Below are 20,317 nucleotides of genomic sequence, written 5' to 3'. Positions count from 1 at the left end.
CGCCCCAGGCCACTGGCCTTTGTCAGAGCAGCCGGGGAGGGGAGACTGGTAAGGTGCCCAGAGCCCCGCTCCAGGCATTCAGCAGTCCTGCCCTGGCGTACACACCTCCGTGCCTCCCTGGTGGCTGTTCGGGTTGTGGGCTCCAGCACTCTGCTTCCCCTCCTCCTCCCTGCTCATCTCTTTTGTGTGTGAATTATTGATGCCCCCTCCTCTCCCCTGCCTCGCTGCTGCAGTGATGGCGATGGGAGCCTCGCCCAGGAGGCTCACACTGCCTCCAGCAACCGCACCTCTGGCCACAGGAGGTAGCCGCCCGGCAGCCATGTGGGCTCCTGTGGCTTTATGCCCAGCCTCTCGTCCCACGGTAGTGGGCCTTCCCCCTTTCCTCAGCCTGGCCAAAAGGTCTGAGTGGGTCACCCACTGGAGAGGGTGCCACTGGCGGTGGCCCCAGAGCCCAGTGTGGCAATTGGCGGCTTGCACAGAGCCAGGCTTGTGCGGCTGCAGGGCGCTGGCTCCCACATAAGGGCATTGTTTGCCGAGGTAAAAGGAGTTTTTGTCTCCTTCTGGAGACGAGACAGAGGGAGAAACAATTTTCCCCATTCATCACTAATTCCCCTATTCGAATAGCAGCACATTGCCCATGACAGAGTAGATGGCACGACAGGCCTCCCTGCCCGCAGGCATTCCAGGCACAGGTGGTGGGCTCGGGTCCTGCCTGGACTTGGGAGTCCCCCTTTGCCAGAGCTGGGGGGCCTCTGGGAATGTTTCTGGGAATGTTTGGAAGGGCCATTTCCTTGGCTGCTTTTCTGAGGCTCCTCAGGTACCTCTCTGTGCTATCTGCATGGTCACAGGTTGGGGCAGACTGGCCTTAGGTGAGGTGCCCATCCTGGAGAGGCTTCCTGCCACAGCAGCAAGGTGGGGACCAGAGAGTCCCCTGGGCATGCTTAGGTTCCACTTCCAGCCCCAGTTCGGGACCAGGTGCAACCAAAACACCTGCCCTGCACCCCCACGAGGACTCAGGTGCAAGGCCTTCAGTGCTGTGGGTCCAGCTGCAGTTCTCAACAGTCATAAAGTGTCAGAGCCTGAGAGGGCGTCAGCGGCAACTCCCTGGACCCTAGATAAGAGGAGCCCATGAGGTGGCTGTGTCCAAGGTCGTGTAGACAGTGAGGCCCTGCAGCCACTCAGCCCGGGCTCTGCCATGCATCATTTAGGCATGGAGTCAGGTGCCTGTCCATCTCTCTTGTGAATCATTTTTTGGAGACTGAGGGCCCAGTCTCTGCTTCCTCTTTCTCTAAACAGTGACAGGAGGGGCAAGGAGGCCCTCAACCAGCCCCTATGTGGGTACTGAGCAGGGCAGGAGAGGGAGCCCAGCTCCCAGGTCCTGTCTCTCAGCCCCTGATTGCTTGAAGACCAAAGCACATGACACAAACCAGCCTACAGCTAGCTTCAGCAATAAGGAAATTACTGCTTCCATAGCCAGATAATCTAGGGCAGTGGTGGCAAACCTATGGCACACATGTTGTTTTCTTTTAAGGCAAAAGATGTTAATGTGTGAGTTGTTTTTTCTAAACTAAAACCTCAGTATTCAGGTTTAATTGGAGGGTTGGCACTGTTCGATAAATAAGTGGGTTTTGAGTTGCAGTTTGGGCACTCATCTCTAAAAGGTTTGCCTTTTAGACTATCACTGGTCTAGGGCCACCTTGGGTTTTAGGTCCAGATGGATTTAGGGGCTTGTCTGTGCAGCCTGTCCCCTGCTATACGCAGGTTAGAGCCCCTGCTCAGCAGGCTCAGTTGTCCCTGGGTAGAGAAAACCTAGGACTGAGTTTCCTAGGCCCGCTCGGGTCACATGCCACCACCAATCTCTGTGGTCGGTGGTGCTGATTAGCCAGGCCTGGGGCATGTGCTGGCCCTGGCCCTGGGTAACACTGGACAATTCAGGTGCCCTCATCCAAGGAAGGGTGTGGCTTCTGGAAAGCCACCTGAGGTAGCTTACATGGCCGGGCACAGGCCACAGGCACAGTAAATACAATAGTATTGTGAGATGGTCACCATGCCAGGAAAAATAGGCAAAGGGGTCAGTGTGTCAGAGCAAGGGAGGGGGCTGGCCAGGGAGGTCTTACTGAGATGTAAACTTTCAGCAAAGCCCCAAAATCAGAGAACAAGCTAGGGGTACAGCCAAGGACAGTGTAGCAGGAGGAGGGGGAAGCAAGTACAAAGGCCCATTCTACAGCTGGAGCAGGGTGGGAGGAGAAGTGGGCCCAGGGAGGGAGTCAGGATGCAGCCAGAACCACAATGGTATCCTTGGGACCGATGGCCCCGCCACCCCAAGCAGCATTTTGACCCCTCGCCCATTTGGGGCTTCAGCCCTCATGCAAGTGCCAAGCCCCTTGGGGTCAGCCTTCAGGCTGCCTTCCCTCAGGTGGTTCTACAGAAGCTGGATCCAGAGCTTCTGCCAGGATGGGACTGGGGGCAGACAGAGAGGGCTTCCCTGAGGAGTGGGCTCAGGCTGGCAGGGGGTCGGGGGATGGGTCAAGGGTGAGAAAGTAGGTACCCTCCTCCTTAGAGCCCAGTTTCCTCTAAAGCCCTTGTGTTGAATTCCTGCTTAAAGAGGAAGAGCCCAAGAGCAGCAGCCCGTCTTTTTTCTGCTGGTGCCCAGTGGCAGCTTGGTCTGTTACCCAGCAGGTGCTGAGGAAAGCAAGGGACACAGTAGGAGCACATCTCTCAGGCTTTTTGTCCTCCCCCTCTCCCTTCCCTGTGCCCACCTCCCATTTGGCACCGTGCTGGGCTCCCTCTGGCCTGTGCTCCAGTCTGGGAAATACTTGAGGGTAGGAAGTGAGTAAGTACAAAGTGAAAAAGTGTGGGGTGTGGGAAACTGGCCTTTTTCTTGGTGGGGGGCATCTACTCTATACCAGAAATTATTAACACCTTATAAATCCTATTTTACTGATGTGAGAGCCATTTTGAAGGGAAATTGAGGCACAGGGAAGAGAAAAGTTCTCTTCAAGTTTATATAGCTGGTGTCCACACAGCTCCTCTGCATCCTGCTAAAACCTATAGGCCTCCTCAGTTGGCAAAATGGGGGGGTCCCTTCGTAGGCAGCCCATGTAGGGTGGCAGTTAGTGTCCCAGGTTGGAGAACATTGGCCTGTGACGTTTTTTGTCACTCTGACGCAGGCTGTGTGTGTGGCGGGGTTTCTCCCAAGTGCAGCATGGGTAAATTGGGTGGCAACAAATGGAGCTTGTATGTGGGGACCCATGGACCTGTTCAAGGTTTTTATTTTTATTTTTTTATTTTTTGTACTGGGGATCGAACTCGGGTCCTTGCGCTTGTGGGGCAGGTGGCAGAACCATTGAGCTAAATCCCTGGCCCTCAAGGTTTTTGTTTTGTTTGGAGTTTTTTGTGGTAAACTATAGTATAAAATTTTGTCATTGTAATCATTTTTAGTAAACACTTCAGAAGCATTAAATGTATTTGTAGTGCTGTGTACTAGGACCATTTTTTTTTTTTTTTTTTTTTTTTTTTTGGATACTGGGGATCGAACTTGGGTCCTTGTGCTTGCGCAGCAGGCAGCGAAACCACTGAGCTAAATCCCCAGCCCAGGACCATTATTTTTTAGTTGTACAGCATAAACTTCTTCATGACCCCAAAAAGAAGCTCTGCTCATTAAGCATAAACATCCTACTTCCGTGTCTCCCCAGTCCAAGGTAACTTCTTATCTACTTCCTGTCCGTATAAATTCCTGTCCCTATTCTAGACACTGTGCGCAAGTGGAATCGTTCAATACTTACCCTTTTGTGTCAGGAGTATTTCCCTTATCATGATGTTCTTAAGTTTCATCTACATTGTAGTATGTATCCAAGTTTCATTTGTGAGTATGGCTGGCCAATATTTCATTGTGTGGAAAGGCCACATTTTACCTATCATTTTTTACTTAACGTTTTTCTAAAATGTCATCAAGGTAAATCAGTCACCAATATTTTAAGATCTGGATATTTACATAATGGTGTAGATTTCCGTTTCTTCTAAAAACTTGGCATACATGGCTACATGAGGTCCCAGCTCCTGGTGTCTTGGGGCTCTCACCTGCCCAACTGTTTCCCTTACGAGACTGGGATGACATCTGAGGACAGGGAAGAGGGTGCCACCACTGGAGCCAGTGTCTGTTCCCTGGCCAGGCAGCACAGGTTCACAGCCTAAGGCGGAGTCGCTGGCAGCCGCTGCCATGACAGCTTGAGGAAGCAGGATGTGGTCCCTGCCAGGCAGGCTCCAGGAGGGGAAGGGGCTGCATCTTTGTTGGGCAAGCCTGGTTAGGCAGATGGTGGGGTATGACACTGCAGCTGGCCTTGGGCCTGATGCCCATGGTGCATGTAGTGACCATTGCCCTGGGCTGCACCGAGGAGCAGGTCTCTAAAGGAGGAATGTAGGGCTCTCCAAGGTCAAGCAAGTGGCCTCCGGAGAGAGGGGCAGAGTGGGATTCATACCTGCAAGGCGGGCTAAGAATGTGTCCCTCAGAGAGTTCATGAGAGCTGGGCATCCCTTCTTGTGCCATGGCTGTGGGGGCTTCTCCAGGTCAGCTCAGCCCCTGCCTGGTGTGGGGGTGACCCTGGCCAGGGAAGCATGGTGCAGGAGACATCCTTATAAGAACTGATGCAACTGCCTCCCTCCCTGGGGCAGCAGAGGAGAGAGGCCTACTCTGAGGTCACCCTGAAGGCCACCTGGATGTCCCAGCTGGAAGGAACATGGCAGGCAGAACCCAAGAGATTCTAGGTCTGGCAGGACTGGACAGGCTGAGAGCACACAACAGGTCCTGCACTTGATGTCATGGGATACCAGGGAGCCATGAGTAGGTAGGGACCAAGTGTGCCAGCAGGGCGGGCAGTGGGGAGAGCTGGGTGTGGTTTGGCAGGTTGAGAGCACTTGACACCCTTCCCATAACTCACTTTCCAAGTTACCCATGAGGTTCAGTACTGTGTATCTGGCCTTCCAGGAGAACTGACACCCTAGTTGTGGTCATCACTTTGTTTCTCTGCCTGGGACAGGGCCAGAACACAGTAGGTCCTCAATAAATACCACCAGGTAATTTGTTCATTCCACAAATGTCTAGACTGGTTGCTGGAAGTAGTGCCATAAGAAAACCAGACTCATCTATGAAGGAAGAGGAGGAGGAGGGGTAGGTGGTGAGGACCCAGAGGTAGCTCCGAACCTGCCAGGGGTGAGTGGGCCGAGAAGGAGCTGCGGGGGAGCCGCGCTAGCTTAGAGCGGAGCCCACCGGCTGGAGAGAGCCTTGGAGCCAGGCTGCCCTGAGGAGGAGGTGGTGGAGGCAGCTTAGGCCGCGTGCGCAGCCTGGCCCAGGGGACCTGCCTTCGCCGAGGGGGAGGAGTGCCACTGCTCTGCTCTTTTCCCATCCCCCTCAGCCTAGGGCCCGGGGTGCTTGATGGGCAGCCCGGTCCCACCCCCAGCCAGCTAGGAAGTCAATGATTGGTTGGGGCGCTAGAGCCGCTCGGTAGCCATGGGGACGCTCAGGAGGTGCGTGTGCCCAGCACCAGGGACTAAATCTTCATAATCTGCTGGCTGGGAGGATGGGGGTGGGGTCGGGTCCAGAAGGACCCTGGCCTGGGGGAAGGGGCGGTCAGAGCTCCCAGTGGCCACCCCTCCTCCACTCAGGCTGGGTGCTGGAGCAGAGCCACCAGGGCACCTGAGCGTTACTGGGAACCACACGGGTGCTCACCTGTCAGTGACCCCCAGAGTTCCTAGTGTAGCTTCGTCTCGGCTGATCAAGCAGGAGGCTGGGGCAGGTGGGAAGAAAGACCTAGAATTTATCTGAAAATGTCTAGTCCCCCACAGTTAAAAGTTTATTCTTCTAGGGCCGGGGATTTAACTCAGTGGTTCCAGCGCCTGCCTCGAAAGTGCAAGGTCCCGAGTTCGATCCCTGGTACCAAAAAAAAAAAAAAAGTTTCTTCTTCTAGATCTGGCAGGCAATACAGGACTCTGTCCAACAGAGGGCGCCCAACCTCAGGAAGCCTCAGGAAGGCAGGGACGACCCATCGAGGCCCAGGGATGTAGACTCCAGGCCTTACAGCCCTGGCTTGGTATGCTGAAGGCCACCTGGATGTGCACAAAGGACCGAAATGCAGGGCACTATGTCTGTGGGTAGGCTGCCAGGATCAGCCTGGGCCTGAGTGTATCAGGGCATGGGTGGCTGTGGGGTCACAATGGAACATCCTCCTTCCTCAGGCAAAGGAAGGAGAAGCTTTGGGAGGGGGCTGTGAGGATCTGAAAGAGTGAGGCAAGGACCTCAAGGCTGAGCAGAGGACCAGGGTGGCTGTCCAGGGACCACCCACAAGCCATTCCCAGACCCTGGAAGTGGCATTTGTGGGTTTGCAGGCCAGGAGGATCCTCCATGCTTGCACACCCCTCGTCCCCATGGCCACTCTGCTCTTGATAGCAGAGCAGCCCTGTCCCCAACTGTCCCAGTCTGTGGGGCTGGGTTGCAGCTCATGTCCCAGAGACTGTGGTGTAGAGCACAGCACACACCTGCTCTCCAGGAGCCTCGTGACAGTCACACAGCAGACACTGAGGTCCTAGAGAAGGGCCAGTGCTGGGCCTCACACCCCCGCCTCCCATTCCAGATGATTCCTCCTCCGAGAGTGGCAGTGGCCATGGCTCCTCTACCCTAAACCCATCCACATCAAGCAGCACACAGGGCGACCCCGCCTTCCCTGAATTGAACGGCAACGGCGCTGCGGCCCCCATGGACTTCACTTCCACTGCTGAGGATCAGCCCATCAACCTGTGTGACAAGCTCCCACCAGGCACAGCACTGGGCACACCCTCCTACTCCTCCGATGGCTGTGGCACTGATGGGCTGCGGAGCCGTGTCAAATATGGGGTGAAGGCTACTCCTGAGGTATGTGGGGCCATGAGCTGTGTGAGCCTCTGCATCTTTCTGTCAATAGCAGGGTTGTCTTGAGGCTGAACAGAAATCATATATATGGAATTTAGCTGGAGCCAGCCCTGTTGTGACAAGAATGGTCACAAGGGCAGTGGTGTGGCAACTATGTTATCATTTTCTTGGGGAGACTGGAATAGGAGATGGCTCAGTGTGTGGTACTGGAGTAGGGCTCCTGCTTCTCTGAGCCAGGTTCCCATCTATGAAGTGGCATTGGTGGTCCCTGCCTTGGTAGAGATGGCAGGTAATGTGTGTCCCCTGGGACAGAGTCTGCTATGAATAACAGCAGCAAGTAGCACATTCAGCACAGAAGGTTCAAGGCCTCAGACCTCCTGGTTGCTTTGCCTATCTGTCTCCATTTTACAGATGGTACAGGAAGAGGGTAAGGTCCCAAGGATGCAGCGAATGGAGCTCCTCCTTGAGCAGGCTGATGGGAGGAGACAGGTTGCCCACATACTTCCACCTGAAGCCTCAGGGACACTTCCTGTGGTAGCACAGTGCAGTGCTTTGGGGCACCAGCTCTCCAGACCATCTTCCCCAGCCTTGCAGCCTTGAGTTCCAGCCATGAAGCCCTGGGCAGGTTCTTCCTCCGCCTTGGGCTGATTTCTCTCCCACAGAGCAGCCCAGTAGGTGCCAGGGATAGTTTCAAGTTGTCCCTGTGTGACTGGCTCAGGCTGCATGAATTTGGCTAGAAGCAGATCTTAGCCAGAGCTGCTGTTCCATAGTGTGGCTAACTTTTGTTTGGTGGGTCCCTCTAGCCACTGCCACAAGGTCACATATTAGGAGATGGCCCCGGCCTCAGGCATCAAGGAAGTAAGATAGAGAACATAAATGCCCCCAGCCATTTCTTACAGTTTGTTTTCTCTGTCTGTGCTCTGGCCCTGGCTGAGGATTTAGTTAAACAGTAGCTTGGAAATGTGACTTGCCTAGGGCCCCATGGCCATCTGTAGCCTACACTATGTCTGGCTGGTCTTTTGACCCTGCATGGTGACTTTGGGGACCTGATCCCCTGGATGTGGGCATGGGGAGAGAGGCTGGAGGGGCAGCAGTGGGGGCCAGGGTACCGGGCCATGTGCATCTTCATTGATATGACCCTCAGTGAGCCCTGGGGTCCCTCCAGGCCATGTAGTAGCCACATTACAGTGTCTTGATCATGCAGGTTGTGTTCCCTGGGCCCAACTTACCCACTAATACCAGCCCCCTTCAGGGTAGGGGCCATGATGTCAGGACTTGCCACAGGTGCAAACTTTCTAAAGGGCAAATAGCAAGGCCCTGAAGGCAGGAGGCAAGAGACAGGTAGCATGGAACCTGGACCATGAGGGGCAACAGGATTGTTAGCAGAGAGGAAAGCAGGGAGCCACCCTCTAAGGAGAGATGGGTGAAGGGCCTGTCCAGGGAAGAACGTAAGTGGGAGCTGAGGGCAGGGACCCACCTTGGCTGTAGGACAGGCGGGGACAGGCAGGCTAGATCTGGTTCCCTTTCCCATTTTTGCTCACAGTTTTCACTGGGGCTTACAATGTCTCCTTGGTGGGTAGACAGGAACAGCCCAGCCCGCGAGCTTTAGGAACACACTAATGGCTCTGTCACCTTGGCTAGCTCCCTCTCCCAGGCCATCTGTTTCTCTTCTCTGACAGACAGCACATCCGTGGCTCTGGTGACAGCTCAGTTGTCAACTCAGGGCTGCAGCCCCTTGGGGATAAGAGAGGAAAACCCCAAAGCCAAAACAGATCCTGGCACCCAGAAGAGCTCAGCTGGTGGTGGGAATCCTTTCTGCATCCTTCACACAGTCAGGCAGGTTCTGCTGTGGGCACTTCAGAGAAAAGTACTCCCCCGATGCCTGCTGCTTCCAGGAAGTAAGATCCATGTGCCCGTCAAGCACTGCCTCATTTGTCCTCCTGAGCAGCCAAGGAGTTGCCCCATGTCACAGATGAAGGAAGCAGCAAGGAATAGTGACTTGCTCAGGTCCTCACAGATGCTGCTCACATGGCAGCTGAGTATGCTTGCCACCCTTGTCCCCAAGCTCACTAAGGCCTACAAGAGGCCAAACAAGAGCGACAGGCAGCCATCTGATCTGCCCCTACGCCCCTTACCCTTCTTGCAGTCACCCCCCTACAGCTCTGGGAGCTACGATTCCATCAAGACAGAGGTCAGTGGCTGCCCTGAGGATTTGACGGTAGGCCGGGCGCCCACAGCAGATGATGATGATGATGACCATGATGACCACGAGGACAATGACAAGATGAATGACTCTGAGGGCATGGACCCTGAGCGTCTCAAGGCCTTCAACGTGAGTACCAAACAGGACCAGGTAGGGTGGGTGCTGGAGCCATGGTAGTGAGGACGACATCCCTATGGCCTATATCTCCCACAGATGTTTGTGCGTCTCTTTGTGGATGAGAACCTGGACCGCATGGTGCCCATTTCCAAGCAGCCCAAGGAGAAGATCCAGGCCATCATCGAGTCTTGTAGCCGGCAGTTCCCTGAGTTCCAGGAGCGGGCCCGAAAGCGCATCCGTACATACCTCAAGTCCTGCCGACGTATGAAGAAGAATGGCATGGAGATGGTGAGCCCCCCTCCAACCCTCCCTTCCCAGGGCCGCCACTGACCTCAGCCACCCTCCCGGGATTACTGGGTGCCCCTTGCCCAGACACTTTACCAAAACTAACCAGTAGCCTCAGAAGCCAGTAATTAATTCCTGTTTCATGAATGAGGAAACTTGAGGCCCAAAAAGGTTACACAGCTCTGTAAATAAGATGCCAGAGCTCAAACCATAGGTATGCATCACCCATCTTTGGGCCAGGGTTTCTGTACAAGCCTAGGGCCCCTGCCAGACCCATCCCTGTTCTGCCCACAGACCAGACCCACGCCTCCCCACCTAACCTCGGCCATGGCAGAAAACATCCTAGCAGCTGCCTGTGAGAGCGAGACAAGAAAAGCAGCCAAAAGGATGCGCCTGGAGATCTACCAGTCCTCGCAGGTAGCTGCTCACAGCCAGCCACCTCCCAGGGGCCACTCCTGAGGGTAGTCATCAGTCATCTCACAGACACGGGCCCATGGGAGCAGGGAGGGGAGTCCTCAAGTGGGAGAAGGGGACAGAGGGAGGGAGGTGCCAAGAGGTGGCGAAGGCTGGAGGAATCTCTCAGAGACCCTGCTGCCCTCATAAAAGAAAGTCTGGACCTCATCCCGAGAGCAGAGAGTTCCAAGAAGGTCTTTAGCAGAGACATCTACAGAGAGATGAGCCAAATGAGGGGAGATTCCTGGGGCAAGGTGACCAGGGAGAGGGAACAGTCAGGTCCCACAGGTCAAGCTACAGTGTTGGGTCCAGGAACCCAGCCTTTGTCTACCCCATGTCCAAGGATGGTGGAGCTTTCTACCCGTTGGGTTCCCCAGCACCACCTGCTTGCCTCTGCAGGATGAGCCCATAGCCCTGGACAAGCAACACTCCCGGGACTCTGCAGCCATCACCCACTCCACCTACACACTGCCAGCCTCCTCCTACTCCCAGGACCCTGTGTATGTCAACGGCGGCCTCAACTACAGCTACCGTGGCTATGGGGCTTTGAGCAGCAACCTGCAGCCCCCTACTTCCCTCCAGACAGGAAATCACAGTAACGGTGAGTGGGGGAGGCTCAGGCTCCCTGACTAGCACCTAGCTCACACTACATAGCAGCCCAGAAAGGCAGCATGGGGGAAGCAGAAGCCAGTGACCCCATTTCAAAAGCTCAGCTAGTCCTCAGACTGGAAGGCCAGGAGAACTTCATCTGATTAAAGGGAAGATCTCCAGCTCCCCTCTTACTTCCACCTCCCTTCTCACCACCACAGGTACTTCACAGCACTTCCTGCAGCTACAGCTGCTTCCCGCAACCTGTCTCTGGTTCCATTCTCCACAGGACCCTGCTGAACCCCAGCCCAGGGCCTGTTCTAGATTATCTGCAAGAGCACCCCCATTTTACCCACCTGGTTTAAGAAGGGTGCCCTGCATTTTCCCAGGCCAGCCCCCATTTGGCTGTGGCCCAGGTGGCCTTCTAAATGGTTCAACAGGTGTCTCCAGGCGTTGGCCATGGTCCTTTCACCCATGGAGCCCATATCCAAGTCCCCTAGGTGATGGTCATACATCCATTCCCTCAGCTCCAGGCCCTTAAGCTGGGCAACTTAGCCGGTGCTTCCCAGGTGGCACTGCTGTGGATGAGACACAGACCATGACAACAAACCAGTCCTGGCAGGGAGCCCCTGGCAGGTTTGAGGCACAGAAGGGCTACAATTTGTATTTAGTCTGTATCACTCTGCGCCTGGGGTGAGAGGGCAGGAGGCAGAAGCAGGTGCTTAGGGGTTACAGTTTAGTGGCCAAGTGAGAGAGGAGTTGAAGACATCCAGTTGCTGCTTGAAGAGTAGGTTGGGGAGCCTGGTCTTGGCTGAATATGCCTGAGAATTCTAAAGCCCTGCCCTTGGCTGCAGGAAGACCCTTCACTGTCTCTGGGCAGAGAGGGAGAGGCCCAGTCTCTAACCATAGTAGAAAGCCCAGGTCACTCCCTTCCCATCCCCTGTTCCAAGCCTCTAGCCACCCCAAACCCCCATGCTCACTGCACTTATGATTAGGGAGCATGTGCAGGTCCCTGGAAGATTCTCCCTGGGCTTAATTTCTCATCCCTTATAATGCTTCTTAACCTAAAATAAGAGGCTGCCTGGCCCTAATCCCTGCAGCCAGGCCACAGTGGCCAGCACAGCAAAGTATGGACAGCCATCCCAGGTGGCTGTTGTCCCTCAGAAAGAAAACCATCCCACAGCCCTGCCAAGCAGACCCCTTGTTGTGTGTGAAGCTGGTCACAGTATCAGAGAGGTTAGAACCCCCTTTTCAAATACATGTGGGGAGGGCTGGGTATTTAGCTCAGTGGCACCACACCTGCCTGGCGAGCACAAAGTCCTGAGTTCGATTCCCAGTACCAGGGGAAAAAAACCCAAAAAAACAAATATCAAATACACGTAGGGAGTCTGGAGCCCAACATGAAAGGTAGGGATGACCTGGTACCTGGTACACTGTCTGAAGCTGAGCTTAGTGGTGGATGCCTATAATCTCAGCGCTCTGAGAGGCTGAGGTAGGAGGATCACAAGTCTGAGTCCAACCTGGACAACTTTTTAAAAAATGGAAAACGGGCCATGGATTTAGCTCAGTGGTTCCACCACCTGCCTCGAAAGAACCCGAGTTCAATCCCCAGTACCAAAAACAAAAGCAAAAAAAGGGGTGGGGGATGTAGCTCAGTGCAAAGGCCCTGGGTTCTATCTCCAGCACCAAACATACTACCACCAAATTTTTTTTTTTTGGTATCGGGGATCGAACTCGGGTCCTTGCGCTTGCAGAGCAGGGGGTGAAACCACTGAGCTAAATCCCCAGCCCCCACCACATTTTTTGAGTCTTAAGTCCAACAGGTTTTGAGAAAGACAGCAAGCCACATAGCAGCAGAGCCACCCAGTTCCACTGTCCTCCACCTGCAGCCTTTCAAGTGATTGTTAAATCAGTTTGGTACCTTGGTTGTGCTGCTGTATTAATGGCTCAGAGCTCCTCACTTTGTTTATTATGTTGTCATCTGGAGATGGAAATCAACTTAGATAGAATCTCACTCTGCCTGTTTTGCCCTGTGCCTGTCTTGTCCTATCCCTCTACCCCCTGGCAATCACCAGCAACTTGAGTAGCTGGCTGTATCCAGAGCCTGCATGAGGATGTCTCCAGATCAGACTGGTGGCAGAATCCAGGACCTTCTTTTCAGGCTTTAGCTACAGTCCAGGGGAGAAAGAAGGAATATCTAGTGTAGTGAAGAACAATAAATGGGACAAAGTATGGGGTTGGAGGAAGGAAAGTGTGGAACCCTGGGGCCACTGCTTATGTTGATGCAACACATGGCTTTGGCTAACCCCAAATATTGCCTGGAGGGACAGAGCCACTCAGAAGGAACCTAACCTTCTCTTCCCCATCCCTCTGGGGATCCCTCTGTTGCCCTGGCAACATCCAGAAGCTTGTAGAGATGGCCAACGTGGAGTCATCCCCTCCTTGGCTGCTGTTTTCAGCAACACATAGCCCTGCTCCTTCCTCATATATCTAGTGTTAACTTCCCTTAACTCTCAATTCCAGGGACATTCTGTAGGAAAACAGTTCCTAGGACCTCCTCCTCCATGTCCACATTCTCTGGTTAGAAAGAAAATAACCCCATATGACAAACTATCCAACCATAGAGCCCAGCTTCCTTTTCTAATTGGAGCTGCACCAGTTTCTTTTTAGCAGCAGTTGATTTTCCCTAATTTATCCCAGGATGTTACTTCTGGTCTAGATGTTTCCAGTGACAAGAGCTTGTTCACCTCTATAGCTTGTAAACACTGTCACTGCAGGTGCAGTAATCAGCAAGGCTAGCCATCTGAGCCATAGGGTAGTGAGGAGATGGTTAATAGCTCAGCACAGCCTCACACACCTATAAGATGCCCACTGGGACATCCACGCAGGGAAGACCCTGGAAGGGAGAGGAAGGCAGAGAGCAGCTGGGAAGCTGAGCTAGTCAGGGCAGCAAAGGAACCAGCTCCCACACTGGCCAGATCATTCTTCTTAGTCTGTGCTCATACTGAACACCTTGGGAGAAGGCCTTTGCAAGCTCTAGGTGCTTTCCTGTCTGCATGACCCAGTGGGCTGGATGCAACAGTCAGTATTGCTGCCTTCAGAAAAAAGAAAGTTCTTCCCTGGTACCCCAGCTAGTGCTGAGTGTTTCACAGGCTTCACTGCAATTCCTGCTCACAAGAATGGATCTGAGACTTAGAGAAATTAAGAACTTGCCCATAAAGTGGCAAAACATGGCTTTAATCCTCCTGGGGATTCCAAAGCCAGCAGCCCACTCTTCAGAGTTGCTTGGGAAAGGCCAAGAGAAAAGATGGCCTAGAGTCCCTTCCCCCAGGACACATACCATGGGTCGAAGACCTTGGGCTCCCTCTTTGCTGCCACCATCTGCAGGCAAAGGGCAGACAGCAGACAGTTTCCCCAGAAAGCCTCTCTTGGTCCTGTCCTGCCTGGTCCATTCGACATCTCACAACCACCCCACACCCTCTCCTGCTGCACCGGCATTAACCTTCTGCCTTACCCAGGCACAGAACTCCTGAGGAGGGAGATTTGAGGTGCCGAGGCTTGCCAGAGATGTATATGGCAGTCATGACAAGGCAAGGGGTCTATCTCCTAGGCACCAGGCAAGGGGTCTGCTCCCTCCTTAGCATCTTTTCTTCTCCACAGGGCCCACAGACCTCAGCATGAAAGGCGGGTCCTCCACCACCTCTACCACGCCCACACCCACCCCCTCCAGCAACAGCACCAGCAGGACCATGCCCACTGCCCAGCTCAGCCCCACTGAGATCAGTGCTGTGCGGCAGCTCATCGCTGGCTACCGGGAGTCAGCGGCCTTCCTGCTGCGCTCTGCAGATGAACTGGAAAACCTCATTTTACAGCAGAACTGACCCCTGGTACCAGGCGCATTACCTTAGAAAAGGAGAGTGTCCCAGCCTGGACCCAGCTTCCTGCCTCACCAGTTGGTACATTTTGTTTTCTGAAAAAGGTGGGATCCAAAAGAGCTGTTTCTAGCCACACTCCAAGCACCTGAGACTTTGGGCACAAGGACACTTTTTTTTGGAATCTCACCACACGCCACACGGGTGCTCTGACCTGCTTGGAAGAGGCCAATGGGGCAGCTCTGGAAAGGTTGGGGCTCCCCTAACAAGGCGCTGGAGCTGCAGCTCTGTTTAGAATCACCTATCTGGACCCTGATGTTAGAATTCCACCCCCAGATAATTACCTTTCAAGTCTTAGGTGAGCAGAATTGCATATTTATTGAGAAAAACAAAGTGGACCCTTTCTTCCTCTCCCCTTAGTAATTTATTTTTCTGAAAATGGATTCTTTTGTGTTTGTACAGATTGCCAGTCTGTGTCTGTCTGATCAGAAGGATGTATCCCTGTACCTAACATTCCATATCACTACACTGATGCGGGCTGGGGACCGGTAGGGGCAGGGTGGGTGCCAGGCTGGCTGGCCATCTGAGTGCCCTGCGCACCCTGGGGAAGGCCACCACCCCTTGGCCAGACTGTCCTGTTGCAGATCCCAGTGCTGCCACAGGGACACTGCCAGTCACCATCAAGCAGGAGGACCTCGTCCACACCCACTGCAAAGTAAAACAAAGGCATTCCACCCATTCTACAGAGCCCCAGTCACACGGTCACCTGTATTCTACCTCACACTCGAGCGTGGGCTTTTTCCAGGATGTGCTCTGAGCCTGTTCTGAACAGTTGTCTCCCCAAGTCCCCCACACAGTGTGTTTGCCTGGGAGGTAAGTCAGACTGGGTATCCAGAAGCCAGAGCCCAGGAGAGGGTCCTGTTCCTCACCTTGTTGCTGGGGAGCCAGGTCTGAACACTTCTCTGCACAGGCTAGGACCTCAGACTCCTGCTGAGAAGAGCCTTCTGCAGGGTAAGCCCTGGCTGTCAGACAGCTATGAGCCTCAGGTGGACTGCAGCTCCCACCCCTTGCCTCGTGGTTGGAATAAAGGGATCATCAATAAAGTGGAGAGACCACTTGGGTTCTCCTAGGACTGGCCTTTCTTCTAGAAGGTCCAGTTCTGGAAGAAACTCAGTGTCTTTGAGTGTGAAAAAGAGCAAAAAGAAATAGTTGGCCTGGTTTCCTTCCTCCCTGATAGGCACTTCCTCTTGCTCAGTGCAATACCTACTAGTGCTGCTAAAACCAGGGATTCACCCAGACCTCAGTAGGCCCATGGGGCCTCTCCACACAACACTCTGTAGCCATGACAGCAGCTCTCTAGAGCTGCTTGCCCCTGCCGAGATCCGGCAGAAGCCCCGTTGCCTTTTGTCCTGCATAGCAAAGAGGCCCCAGGGGAGCCAGGGCCAAATGGACCCTAGGACAGCTGCAGAGAACCACTCGATCCCAGAATAAGCGCCCCTTCCCAGGACAGCTTTTCTGCAGCCAATTGCTCATTGCAGCCATGGCCCTGCCTCCTGGCACTGTGGCAAACCACCCTTCAGGAGGGCTGGGCAGGCAGTGCTGGTATGGGTACCCCACCCTCCTCAGATGCTCCAGGAACTGTAAGGCAGGGTACCCCATGCACACTTCCACCCCAGGGTCAGGGGTGGTCTCAAGTGGCCTGCGACACGAACCCAGCCACACCACCTCTGCCTTCCCTGTGACCAATCCCCAGGCCTCTGGTCAGGGCAAGGATACCTGAGACCCCCTCAGCACAGCACAAACTCCAGTGCCCAAGGCCTCTCCCCACCAGCCCTCCATGTGTGCAGTCCCTACCTGCTCAGTACAACTCTGAACATTTGAATTTGTGTAAATATTTATTTTTGTGTGTGAACAATAATACAAAGTAATCAGTAGATCTTTTGCAAAATGTTACCCTAGGCAATTTGTGAAAATCTTAATGTTAAAAACTGGCAGAGACAATCGCCGCCCTAGAATTCCTGGTATCAATTGCTTAATGTGTCATTTCTCCTCCCCAGAGGCAGTATCTAAGCAAGACACAAATGGTTTGCATTTCTTGGCAGACTGGAGTGTAAGACTGGGAAGGGCCTCCTTCCTCTACCGCAATAGGACCCGAACTAAAGATCAGCATAAGCAGCAGCTGGAAGCTGCATGTTCTTGAGCGCAAGCTATCTGACCACCTTCAGCCTGCCCCTCAAGGCTATAGTAAGCATAGATTGTATGCATTTTAAAGAAAAAGAAAATAAATGCCAGTGGTGGTGGTCCAGGAGCCTCCAGGACAGTGGATTCCATCATGGCGACCCCACTTATGAGGTGGGTTCCTATGGAGAAGCTATACCTGAAGCCTCAGAGATGGCTGATTCAGGAGCAATTAACTGCGTGGAAACAGGATTCCATTATCTAGTTTTGTCAGGGAACTTGTTCTGTTTTTGCTTTTGTTTTTAAAGATGCAGCTTCAAGCCCCCCGCCCCTCCACTCCACACTGGGAGAGCACCACAGCTGGTCTTGATGGACCTTAGCTCAGAGCTGTCTCATCCTCAGAAACTGTCCTGTACCAGAGGAGACTCCCAAAGCCTTGTCCCACAGCCACTTACATCTTATGGAGGGCCTCAGGTACATCACTGGGAACCTTAAGTTAAAAAGGAAATGGAAGAGTAGGGCATATCAGTCCTAGAGTCTTTACAGGGGGCCAATCCCAACAAGAAGGGTAGAATTGGAGAAGTGGGCACCTTTGTCTCTCTGGCAGGTCGTCTAACAGACTAGTAACAGTGTGTGTGACCCATCTGACAATTTTTCTGTCACCACTCAAAGATGGACAGTTTATTCCCAAGGATGGGGGAGAGGGACAAACAGGGCTGGAAGGGTCTCAGAAGATTTCCAACAGATGGAACCCATCTGTCCCTCCCTATTCTCAAGGGCCACGTATGACTCCAGGGGTGGTTATAGGATTAACTACCAGTTCATTTTCAAAATGCTGCTTTGAACTCAGAGGGTTGATACTTTTAATTTGTAATTTTTTGTAAAACTTTTTACACAATAGTAAAGTATTTCACCAGAATACCAGTTTCAATCCGTCCGTGGTCTGATTTTTATATAATTTAGTGGTGCTTTAGAAACTTTGTTTTTGTTGTTTCTGAGCTCAACAGCTCAATCCTTTTTCACCTGTATCTACCTAAGACCAATGTGAACCTTTGTATTTTTGCTCCTGATTTTGGACTCAGTGAAAGTGTACTGTTTACATGTACAGATGCCCCTAGTCCCCGTGTGTTCTGCAAGACTCACCCCTTGAGGAGGAAGATGCACCTCACTAAACTCATCTGTTTAGCAAAGCCACACACACACACACACACACACACACACAAAACCCTCTCTTTTTACCTGTTTCCACTTAAAACTAAACACAAAAACCTACACCACATAGAACTCAGATTTTCTGGAAAACACTTTCTGCCTGGTAAATCACCCATCCCATCTGCCTTTATCATGTGTCTCTTAGGAGCAGGGATCAGAATAGACCTCCTGTAAGCCACATGGACAGCTGCAAAGTGAAGGCTCCCAGCTCTGGGATGAACATATTTTTCTGAGCAGCCTGGCAATGGAAAGGTCAAGATGATGCCATGGCCTTCAGGATCAAGCCAACCAGGATTTAGGGACAACCCATGAGGTCACCAATCTTCTGGCATAATTTTGGCATAATTTAGGAAGAAGATAGTCCATGTCTGAGACGAGATTTTTAACTTTCAGTGCAGATAGTAAAAGCAGGGTTCCTCTGGAAGCACTCATTTGTGAGCCACCGCTTCTGGGAATCCAGACTTAGTATATGGCACTTATGGCAAGCAGTGAATGGCACCAACTTTTAAAGGTGACTATTAATCAATGGCTTCACCTCTAAATTATATTTTTACAGATATGCACCTATGCAACTTAATGTGGCTCTTCTAAGCAGGTGAGGACTTCCTCCTCAATGCTCTCTATAAAAAGTATTTGTGTTCTGGATGGTGAGTTTTTCCAGTAAATGTGGCTTAATATTTTAATTCTTAGAATGTGTCTTCTATGTGATGCAACTAAATTCTGTTTTGTTTGTGGAATGACTAGCACAGGCCGACTCCCTCTCCCTCACTTAACAGAAGACCAATGAGCTGTTAATCGAGCTGTTATCTCCATGGTATTACTGCTAAATGCACTGATTTCATATGTATGTGGAACCTTTTCCTTTTGAATCTGTATATCATATATAAGACTGAATCTACTTAATAAACAATGAACAACAAACCGAACACTGTGCTTCTGTGTCCCATCAACAGCAGCCCTGCCACCCAACTCTTGTCCTTCCCAAATCTAGTTTGGCATGGGAATAATATCTATTGGTAGATTTCACCTTTTCCTAACCAACAATCTGGCATACCAAAGTTCCTCACTAAGTTGTCTTCAACAAATAAACTTCTGGTTCAGCACCTAGCCTGTTAGAAAGTGAAGAAACTTTTCCAGGATGCTCAACAGGTGGCCAGCACAGGTAGCAAGCCCTCCCTGCATGATATTTTCTCTCACAACCACCTTGTCCCCACTTAAAAGACAAACCAGCAAAGGTGCACTGGGTATAAGGTCACACTACTGTGAGACCAGCTGACTGAAACCAAATTCCTATAGCAACCCCAGGTGCTAGTTTTGGAAAACTGAGCTAACATGATCCCTGATTCTGAACCATCAGTACCTGGCATTTCATTCTAAAAAACCCCTGAATCCTACTGGAAGGAAATTAAAGGGTCATTTTCCCCAAATTTACCTGTGCATACATTTTCCATTCATACTACATGTATCACAAGGTTAAGCTTCAAGGAAAAATTGCAAGAATATGGTGGGAACAAACTGATTGTCATGGGTTTAAAAACAATTTGAGGGCCAGGGATTTAGCTCAGTGTTCCGCCGCCTGCCTCACAAGCGCAAGGTCCCAAGTTCGAGCCCCAGTACAAAAAAAAAAAGATGCTGAGTTAAAAGCATAGATTTTACGTCCAAATTGTGTGTATATTTGCACACACCTATATTAGCACTTGTTAATAAAACCTCTTTTTTAATAATGGCATAAGAATCCTGGAAAATTCTGTGGCTTAGCACTCTGAAGCTCTGGGGCAGGCGTAGATATGGCAAGAACAAGATGGACCTCTGCATCTCACCCTTCCCATGGATGTAGGGGTCAAGGGATACCAAATCCTTGGTGATGCCAAGAAAATTCCTGTCCAGCTGGAGTTACCACTGTTGAGACTCACTACACTAAGGGACCCTTAAAGCTCCAAAATCTAGGATAGCATCTCCAGAACACACAGTGGCTTCGTGCAGACCCCAGGGGCCTCCCCACCAGCTCACACTCACCTCCACAGAAATGCCATTCATGGCTCCCTGGAGCACTGGGATCCCTTGGAGAAACTGCTTGAGGACAGAAGAAATGTGCCGGTTGTTTCAGTCTGGCTTCTTCAAACAGCACTCCAGACCACTGCTGTTAACAGTGGGCACAGGACATCATCCAAAGGGAAATGTCCCCTTAGAATAGTTTAGTAAAATTCACTTAAAACAGGCAAACCTTCCTTTTACTCAATGAGGGGAAGGGGAGAATATGCACAGGCTGCCTTTAAAAAAAAAAAAGTCATTTAGGCAGGTGTGGTGGCACATGCCTGTAATCCCAGCACTTGGGAGGCCAAACTTGCAGTGATCCTCCTGCCTCAGCCTGGAGGATCACTGCAAGTTCAAGGCCAACCTGGGCTACATAGAGAGTTCAAGGCCAGCAGTCTGAACTGCATAAGGAGATCCTGTCTCAAAAAAAAGGTCATTTAAAATGCACTAGGAAAGCTTAGCAGTTGTAAGAAA

At 52.1% G+C, this 20,317-nt stretch overlaps 1 protein-coding gene across 6 annotated transcripts in view; it reads left to right on the top strand.

The window, feature by feature from the left end:
* Window positions 1-18,735, top strand: part of Nol4l (nucleolar protein 4 like) — a 117,560-nt gene extending 98,825 nt beyond the window's left edge. For all 6 annotated transcript variants that reach the window (XM_004840574.2, XM_021254886.2, XM_087188855.1 and 3 more), the window contains 6 exons: window positions 6,627-6,904; window positions 9,048-9,233; window positions 9,318-9,509; window positions 9,801-9,923; window positions 10,359-10,560; window positions 14,208-18,735. In XM_004840574.2, the coding sequence (XP_004840631.1) occupies window positions 6,627-6,904; window positions 9,048-9,233; window positions 9,318-9,509; window positions 9,801-9,923; window positions 10,359-10,560; window positions 14,208-14,428 (1,202 nt within the window). In that variant the 3' untranslated portion in view covers window positions 14,429-18,735. The remainder of the gene's footprint in view (window positions 1-6,626; window positions 6,905-9,047; window positions 9,234-9,317; window positions 9,510-9,800; window positions 9,924-10,358; window positions 10,561-14,207) is intronic.
* Window positions 18,736-20,317: the final 1,582 nt, after the last annotated feature.

Source organism: Heterocephalus glaber, unplaced genomic scaffold (genome assembly GCF_053883595.1).
Source record: "Heterocephalus glaber isolate CG9 unplaced genomic scaffold, H.glaber_assembly_v1.0 deba00001532, whole genome shotgun sequence".
NCBI classification, from domain to species: domain Eukaryota; kingdom Metazoa; phylum Chordata; class Mammalia; order Rodentia; family Bathyergidae; genus Heterocephalus; species Heterocephalus glaber.
This window is presented reverse-complemented; position numbering and strand designations above follow the sequence as displayed.